The following is a 9,853-nucleotide window of genomic DNA, read 5'->3' on the forward strand; positions in this document are numbered from 1 at the left end:
TTTTTTATGAAGGGCGCTAAGAACTCGAGTTTCCTATTTCAGTGAATGATGTCTGCTACGGTGATGCAACAGCTATGGTAATTTGATAGCCTTTGAATGTATATAGTGTATTTTGATTATTTCAGCATTCCCACTCAAAGAAATTTTCAACTTAGTACCTTAAAAGTTCCTGAAATATTGCAACCATGTCTTATTACAACTTGGATTCACAAGGTCTCGATTTGGTTCAAAATATCCATCGGTATTGCCTGAAATTATAGATCTAATAACTTTACCCTTCCTGAAGCATTGCAGATGCACAATTCTTACCACTTGGACACGCCTGCAACCTTTTGACTTGTTTCAACCCCCTCCCCCTAAATATTATTTGGAATTTTAAAATGAATACTCTCAAACACTTCTGATGTATCGCAAATATCTTATTTTTAAAACCTTTATCGAAATCTTTTTTTTTCAGTTATTTCAACACCGCTCCTACTATGGTATGATAACTATGGTAGCACATAGTTTTGCTTTTCCTATCTCGCCACTCAATCATACATATTAAATTAATGTTTGTTTTTTTTTGCAGAGAAGGATCTCTGAAAGTTGGAAGCTAAAAACCACCGAGTATCAAACATAGGCCACTTCCCCCAAAAATACACATAAGTAATGCGCAACTTGCATGATTTATAGCTCTTGTCCTAGTGGCCCTTACGTCATCGCCAGAAGTATATTTATTGGATCTTTAGACTATTGTTTACAAAATAGCTATCTCATAATTTTAATATTATGTCTCAGGGAGCTAAGAGGGGGGAGGTAGCTAAAAGAGAGCATGGGACGAGGATTGGTCGACCTTCAACCACTTTTAGCTCTTAAAAAGGGCACGAAAACTTTCAAGTTTGAGTCAGGTCCATATGACCCATCTTTCTATATGAAGTGCCATAGGGAAAGAAATAACAAACAAACAAATGATAAATGGAATCCATATCACTTTTTCCTTAGGCAGCGTTATTGCTCTGCCTATCATTTATTTGTTCCTATGTGTATTAGTTCTAGCTTCTAAGCCCAACTGACATTAGGGCTTAGAATTATATCTAATATAAAAAAATCTAAAATTAACTGAAACACACAGTTTTATCAATATTAGTTATTTGTTCGTGTATTCTAGTCCTTCGAAACCACTGATAGATAAATAGATAGATATTTATTGCAATAAGAGCCACTTTGGGCAATGGCAGAAAATATCATTAAATAGTAGGAAATGACAATAACACATATAAGAAAACATGATGCATAACAATAAAGTAGATAAAATAAAACATTTGCCAAACAAAAACAAACATAATAAAGCACATAATACAAAAAATATAACTCACATGATTACACAAAATGTCGCACACATGATAGATTGAGAGTAAATACTTCAAAGCCATAAATAGCAGCAAAGATCAAACTGCCTTTCCATCACAAACATCAAAACAAGAAGAGCAATGGGAATTTGTTTCGTAAGACAGTCAAATTTAAATTTGAATGAATATTTCGGCCCATTCAATGAATTGAATTTTTCATTTTATGAATTTCATTTCAAGGAATTGCCTTGTTTCACCACGTTTTATTTATCAGTCCTGGTTAAACTTCGCTGATGTAAGGATGTTGGGACTGTTTAAAAGAAAATTTCATTTTAGTTTTATTGGTACTATGGTGTTGTAACTCTTTTTTCTTTTATATATTCATGTTTTACTGAGGACAGTCCTTAGACATTCGGTCAAAATATTCAGTCAAAATAGAATTCCACTGTCTTACGAAAATAGTTCTCTATTTTTCTTCTTGTTTTTGGTAGTTACTTCTAAGCCACATAGGCTATAGCTAAAAACGAAACGATGAAATACATCAAGCAAAAAAATATCTCTCTGTGGGTCATTCCCAACTATTTGATCTCAAATTATTGTACAATAATTCTTTTTTTAATCCTGTAATTCATGGGAAAAAAATATGAAGTAATGCAGATCTTCACCCTTATTACACAAGGGGCATGTGTAATGACTATCTATTACCCTGACTCTCCCCAGCTACTTCCTTCTTTCTCCAAGTACTGGAAAATGACGCCTCTTTGACATATATTACTTAATTTATTGACTAGATGTATCAACTTTAAAATAATTATCATACAAAAAAATATGTCTGTATAAAGGGTTTTTACAAATTTTGGAACCTAATTAAACGTTTTCCAGGATGTCAAATTTATGGTTTCGTTGGTGGATTGGCAGGAACAGCATCCATCGTCATCTTGACAATTCTTACTTATAACCGATACCGGGTCATATCAAAACCCTTTGACCTTGGAAGAAAGTCAACACTAATAAAGTCGATGCTTCAGATAGTTTTTGCATGGTTTTACTCACTGTGTTTTGCTTCATTACCTCTGTTTGGAATAAGCCGATACGTACCAGAGGGATATTTAACGAGTTGCAGCTTTGAATACCTTACTGATAATGTCAAGAACAGAATTTTTATTTTTGCCTTCTTTTTTGGGGCATGGTGCTTGCCATGTTTTATTATTTTGTTCTCATATATTAATATTTTTATTCTAGTTCACAGGAGCAAATTCAAAATCTCTGAAAATGTGGCTGATAATGTAGATCGTCAAAAAGTTGAAATTCAAATTGCTAAAACAGTTTTCGGCCTAATCTCAACGTGGGCGATAGCCTGGACACCTTACGCTATCGTAGTCTTACTAGGAATTTCTAATAATAAGGAATATATAACGCCTTTTTCATCGATGCTATGTGGCACATTTTGCAAAATTTCAGCTTGCACCAATCCTTTTTTGTATGCCCTAACCTATCCGCCAATGAAAAAAGAAATTATCAAAATATTCAATAGTTTCTGTTTAAGTGAGATAAGTGATGTTGGACATTTGGCCATCACTAGAAGAAAAACTTCTGATACGAATTCTGAAATTAGTGACTCATTTCTAAGGGGTTATAAAGCTGGTTTTTCACAATATATGACAAATAAGGCCACAAATGAAACACATCTCCTAAATGACATTCAAATCTGCTAAAGTAACGTATTTTGTTATAAATTAACTTACGAATGATCGAGTCAAGAAAGCTTAACATGCAAAGCATAACAGGCAAGCACATATCAGAGAAACGCTCTAACCCAAGCAAAGTAATACTTACAACTTCTTACCAGCTTTTTTCAAGGTAGGTGATTAGAAAATGGAAAACGCCAAGGTACAGCTGAAGCCATATAGTAAAACATGGGCAATATATCATGCAGCTAAAAAAATTGAAGCCAAAGTAAAGTGACTTTGCTGAGACAACCCTTCAGAAAGCAAAAACTTAGAAAAAAGCTGCAATTTTGGCTTGCGGATTTAGTGTGCAATTTTTTTTTTTTTTACAAAATAACAGATTTAGTCTCCATCTATTTTCTGGTGTCAGCGTCACATTTATAACTATTCAAAAAAGAATTGCAATTTTTTTTCCAAAAATCTCAATATTTTGCATGTTTTGACAAGACATTTAGGTTTATGAACTAAACAATATACAGTAGAAATATAAAAACCTTTGAATTGACAGCACATGAGTCCTTGGTTCAGCTTAATTTCATGTTGAGATTTGCATTGGTGTACTTGTTTTTTATATCGAATATACGTCTTCTGTATATCCCTTTAAAAGCTAGAGTGGAATAGTATTTTTACTATAACCAGGTCATTTTAAAATAATCAGAATACAAACTGAATTGTCTTATACGAGAAGAATTTGATTTTTTTTTTTTTTTGAAGAAATATAACCTTAGTTTTCATCCTCTGCGTGTTAATCAAGCTAAACTGTTAGGATCACACCCTTGACTCCCATCCCAAACGAAAGGATTTACAACATCACGATTCGAACCATAGTCATAAAGGACATAGGATTACGGCTCCAGATTACCATCCACTTGGCCTTGGAGGCCCAGAATATTGATTTAGACGTTGGTTTAGAATACAGTTAAGTCTAGAAGTGCGTTTTGTCTCTCAACATGGTTTATAAATTTGGGGATTGGGAAATTTTACTTTCCTCGTAAATGACCAAAAATGTTCAAAAAACCACAACTTATGGAATTCAGCATGATGATTATTTCAAGCCAACCCCCTCCCTTATAGAGGAATAATCACTCTCATGTACTTTAGTCACTGGATTTCCTTCTAATTGGATACTTAAATTCGTCTGTCAAATGCTTTTAAATTCAAAGGCACTGCAGCTCTTTAGGCAAGCACTAAGAGATCTATTTTGGTGAGCGTCACCCATCGTAAGGGGAAAAATCATCGGATCCTTACATTAATATTTTGATAATATGGAAAAACAACCAATGAAAATATGTATAAATGTGAAAATTTTTGAGGGAAGAGCACCTTTGCTTTGTGTACGTGCCTGAAGTTCTCTTTCTGATTACTTGATTAAAACCATTGCCTAATTTGTGAGCACAAGAGGAGAGAAAATTTCCTCGCCTTGCTGTTTGAAAAAGCCAAATGATCATATGTTAGGATCTAGGTTGCCACCTTTTACACAAAATGTACTCCTTTAGAACATTGGATCCCTTATTTACACTTAGTATAGCAACAAATATGTTAGATGGCTTTGTCTCTTTCAACACCAAGAAGTGAATTTTAAAATATTTGCTATTTCCTTCGAACACAGATATATCAAACGACATAACTAATGGGATTATCTGTGCATTGCGCATTCAGCTGTAATGTTTAACGTAATTTCTCAAAGAGTAACTTACTTCTCTGTAAGATTGATTTGCTTTTCTTTACTCGCATAATACTTCTTAGACATGGATGAAAACTCTCTAAAATCAGCTTTATTTTTCCATTAGGTAAAGGGAAGTACCTGTTTTTGGTAAGTAAAAAATAATAGGCAATGGCAAACTCTTCTTAGCAATCTTACAGTTGATAGAATAGATTAATGATTTTGATTTTTTATCTTTGACATCTACCTACTTCGTTATTATCTTTTATATATTTAGCTGTTTTCTTTTTATTTATTCATTTTTTGTGGGGGGGGGTGAAAATGGCTGTTATTGATTCCATATTTAGGGTTTTATAAACGATAATGTTTACCTATGCAAGTTTATAAACTTCGGGTTGGTTGTTATTGTATTTATTTCTCTTAATGAAACCATTTTCCTTCTTTTTCTTCTCAGGGTGTCCAAAGAAATACCCGGGAATCTATCTTTTCGTAATTTTGAAAAAGACTTCGAAGTTTCAGATTTTCTTTTCTTAAGCTGATTTCCTTGGAAAGAGTTACCTCCCTGAAACGTTGTTTGTTTAACTCATTTTTTTTTACTTTTGGTTCATATTGAATTTAAAATACGAGCTTAAATATTAAGGAAAAATTGAATGTAACTCTTGGTTTTACATTATAGGGTAGGCAAAAACGTAAATATTACACATTAGTGGTGAGGAGGGCATTACTCCAGCCACACCCATAAGGGGTATGCCAGGAGTCAGCAATCCCTCGGCCATTTTTATCTTCAAGACTTGTTTCTTCAGGGGAAGACACGGGTACTATTGTTATTACTAATAGCTTAGGCGATGTAATTGCTTACATATGGCAATTTAAATGCTTAAAATATACGGGCCAGGTTGGAAAAACCCTCAAAGGTATTCTTCAAGCCACTAGTCAAGTTGGGAATACTCCTGATTAAAAAAAATTGACCATACCAACCCCTCAAGACGTTACTCTTGTATATACTTGTGAAAATTCAAACGACCTTGTCAATAACGCTTAATGTTTACTTATATAAATTTACTGAGGATGATGCAGTTTTTAGAGAGTCAACGACAACTGTTTTTTAGAGCTAACACAAGACGTGTCTTAGTCAACTTATCTCAGGTAATACAAAAGATTTCTGGTCAAAAATGAAATCAAATGATAATAAAACAAAGGCCCTATCAGATATTCCAGCGGCCGATACTTGGTCAAGTTATTTAGAGAGTATAGAAAGGGAATGTATAGAATTAAGTAATGAAAATTGAAGCGATTTTGTTTTGTTCCCTGTGAGGGAAAATGATTATGATTTGGTAAGAGAAGCTTCGTCAGAAGAAACTAGGAAAGTTGTCAGGAATACGAAAGGAAGGTCTGGACCAGGAACAGATGGCATACCAGCAATTTTGGTAAAGAGGTCACTTTATATGAAATTACGTGTGTTTGTTTATATATTTAATAGAATTATTAGTGATGGAGTATGGCCTTCTACATGGATGACATTGATAATGGTACCTATATTTAAAGGGGGGAGTGCCAGGGATCATGAGAGTTATAGGCTGATAGCCTTAGCTCCTTTACTTAGCAAAATCTTAGAGAAAAGTTTAGATAGCTGGATAGATGATTGGCTAGAGGGTACTGGAGTTATGAAAGAAGAATAGGGAGGTTTTAGAAAATGTTATAGTACTACGGATAGAGTGTTTATTTTAAGTGGATTAATTGAAAAGTATGGATCAGGAAAAAATAAGTTATGTGTTGCATTTTTGGACTTGAAAAAAGCGTTTGATAATGTCAATAGAGTCCAGCTTTAAAAAAAGCCTACATGATGTGTGGCTACCTTCTTGTTTCATTCGTTCGGGTCTAAATATGTGTTTTGGAAACTAGCGCAATAGTAAGAGTATGTGGCTTGGGTATTCCAAGGCCTTTTAAAGTTAAGAAAGGAGTAAAGCAGGGAAGTGTCTTGTCATCTCGAATTTTTGGTCTTTTTATTAATGCTATTGTTCAAATTTAAGCAATAAATGGGCTCAAACAGTGAGATTAGGTAATGAAAACTTCTCAGTGCAGTTGTTTGCGGATGATATTGCTCAAGTGGTGAATTCGGCAAATAATCTACAAAAGCTCCTGGATTTAACAGATGATTATCTAAAGATGAAATTGCTGCAGGTAAATCTTCAGAAGTCAAAAGTGATCATATTTAACAAGAGGAATGATAAATGTGAAAGTAAATTTTGGTTTAAGAGGGAGGAGATACAAGTTGTGGATAAAATTGAGTATTTTGAATATATTTTTCAAAGTAATGGAAGATGGAATTCTCATATAAAAGAAAAATTAAATCTAGGAAGAGCAGCAATGTTTACAATTTTCAGAAATAATGTAATGAGAATATAAAATGTGTCGTTGCATAAAAGGGTCTTTTTATCGAGAATAAAGCCCATTCTACATTACGGAGCAGAGATTTGTGGGCATAACAGAGCGGCTCAGCTAGAGAATATTCGATTAGGGGACCTTAAGAGATTGTTTGGGATGCATAGAACAACTCATTCCCAGTTTTAAATGGCGATCTAGGTATATGGCCATTAATAAATTACAGACTAGTCTCAATGACTAAATTTTGGTCGAAAGTCGTTGCTTAAGGCAGCTTATGAAGATTTACTCTCGCATGGGAAAAAAAAGATTATGGCCACTAAAAATAAAAGACATTTTAGACAAAACAGGGTTTTTCTTTGTTTGGAATGAAGGTAGAGGACCAACAGATATCAATGCAAATTGGGAGAATGAGATTAAGACAGTACTAGCAAATCAAATGATTCAAAAATGGAGTGAGGAGATAAAAAAATCAGAAATATTTAAGTTTTATAAGGATGTTAAGATGGTTTATGGGCAGGAGTTCTACTTTAAGATGAATTTACCAGCTAGATATTTGATGTTGTAGATGAAGTTCATGGCTAAGTGCCTCCCAATTGATGCAAGATTTATAAAATATTCTAAAGAAAGGTGTTCCAATGAAGACCGATATACTTGCCCGCTTTGCAGAGTTAAAGAGGATTATTTAGTGCATTACTTAAGCCAGTGCCAGGGGCTCTCAACGATAAAGGAAGGGCTATTTGTAAATAATAAGTTGATACTTTCAGGTGTCTTAAATAGTACGTCGCCTCAGTTTACTTGTAGAGTAGCAAGGTATATGGAAATTTTGTTAAATAAAAAGAAAAACAATAATAAATAAATCATTAAAAAAAAATATCAGTACAAAGTAAATGTAGTGTTTTATTTATGTCCTTTTCCGAGTGTTTAGCGTTCTTTTTAATGACATTTTTCAAGCATTCAGTACTAGTATTAGTATAATGTGGTGTTTCATGTAAGCGTTTTATGATGATCACTGATCAAAGTTCATGTTATTTGTGTCTTCCGTTTATGTTATTTGTTATTTGTGTCTTCCGTATATAGTGTTCATGGCTGTATATTTGACTTTAAAATACACTTATCTATTTATCTATTTATCTATCTTGGCTCAGTACTGAAAAAGAGTTGAGAGCGTCAACAATGGGAATGAAGATTTTTTTTCTTGAAAAGTATATTTTAAAATTGGATATGAGTGCTTTTTTCTGTTAAATGTTGAAAGTACTGGTAACAGAGGGATAAAACGGAAAGTACCGTACCCAAAGTTGCAGTAGATGTTACAAGTGGCCACCGGGTAACCTTTGAATGGGGTGAGGTGTTTGCAAGATATGAGATATCATTGAGAAAAATTCAAGTTGGACGAGCAGTTACATTTTCTAGCAACAGTGGATATATAGCATATGCATAGATTGCAAGAAAAGATTTGATGATGAGGCGACTGAGGGGTAGGACTCTTTGTTTGGTAAACATATGCCATTTCTGTCTTGACAAAAAAAAATTCATTTTTGATCTAAATATCTTTCTCTTGGTTCCTTTTGCTCTTTGACAAGGGTTATCTCCTTTGTTTCTGGCCTGGTTAGAAACTGGTAAGTGAGGATGTGTTAGTGGCCCCGAAATTTAAGGCAACCGAAGCAATATATATTTTAGCCGGGGGTGGTGCAGAGCGAAACAATTTAGCAAACCAATTGTTAAGACCTTAGCCCAACATTGATGAATGACCATTGTATTAGTCCATTTCATGACCCATTTGTTGTGGTCTAAGAGGAGCAGCATAGCAATAAATACCTGGACAAAAAAATTTATTTCTCTATTGGCCATCCCCTGGTTGGATTGGTAAAAAATGACATGTAATCATAGACAAACCTTTTGTTATTGCTAAAGCATGTGAAAATATCTAAATGATATTGAAAAGAATTCACTTTTTTTACAATGACAGTTCCAAATATGAAGTGTTCACAGGATTTTCTTGAAGCTTCCTGATATTGCAAAGCTGAGTGTAATCGTGAGTTTTTTTGTTCAAAAACATGAAGAAGGGAAACATTACTTTTATCAAGTCTCGGTGTCTCAACAAAGAATGTATAGAGAAATTGTCCAATTTTAGAGTCAAGCTTTAGCATAAAGAGTGAGGAATTGCGGAGGTGACAAGCCATTTCATATACGGAGTAATTTTTGTTCGTTTTAAGTTTTAATGTCGCTTCTTACTTTCAGTTAACAAAAACTAGTATTTTTATATTCAATTTCTGAACGTTTTTGAATTAATGCATGTTTGATTTTGGCTCTCCGCACATAAACTATTAAAATTGAATTTGCATATTAATTTTTTTTTGGCTAAATGGCTTTCTCTTAATTTTAATCAGACGATTCTGAGAAATAAGGGGTGGGGAAGGAGGCCTAGTTGCCCTCCAATTTTTTGGTTACTTAAAAAGGCAGCTAGAAATTTTAATTTTTAACGAACATTTTAATTAGTAAAAAATATACGTAACTTAAGAATTAACTTATGCAACAAACTTTTATATTTTTATTTTTTTATTATGTATATGAGGGGGTTTGTCCCCTTGTTAATACGTCGCTCTTTACACTAAATCTTAAGTTTTGTCCCAATTCTTTAAGAATGACCCCTGAATCAGAAAGGCCGTAGAAAAAATAGTTGAAACTACTAAAAATACTTTAGCATAAAGAGTAAGGTATTTATCTCCTTCTAAATACATCGTTCTTAA

The 9,853-nt window shown here is 33.6% G+C and overlaps 1 protein-coding gene across 1 annotated transcript in view; it reads left to right on the plus strand.

The window, feature by feature from the left end:
- Positions 1–8,189, plus strand: part of LOC136031241 (opsin Rh4-like) — a 42,116-nt gene extending 33,927 nt beyond the window's left edge. The window contains exon 3 of the mRNA XM_065710646.1: positions 2,214–8,189. Coding sequence (XP_065566718.1) covers positions 2,214–3,046 — 833 coding nt within the window. The 3' untranslated portion in view covers positions 3,047–8,189. The remainder of the gene's footprint in view (positions 1–2,213) is intronic.
- Positions 8,190–9,853: the final 1,664 nt, after the last annotated feature.

This window comes from Artemia franciscana, chromosome 9, assembly GCF_032884065.1.
Source record: "Artemia franciscana chromosome 9, ASM3288406v1, whole genome shotgun sequence".
In the NCBI taxonomy this organism is placed as follows: domain Eukaryota; kingdom Metazoa; phylum Arthropoda; class Branchiopoda; order Anostraca; family Artemiidae; genus Artemia; species Artemia franciscana.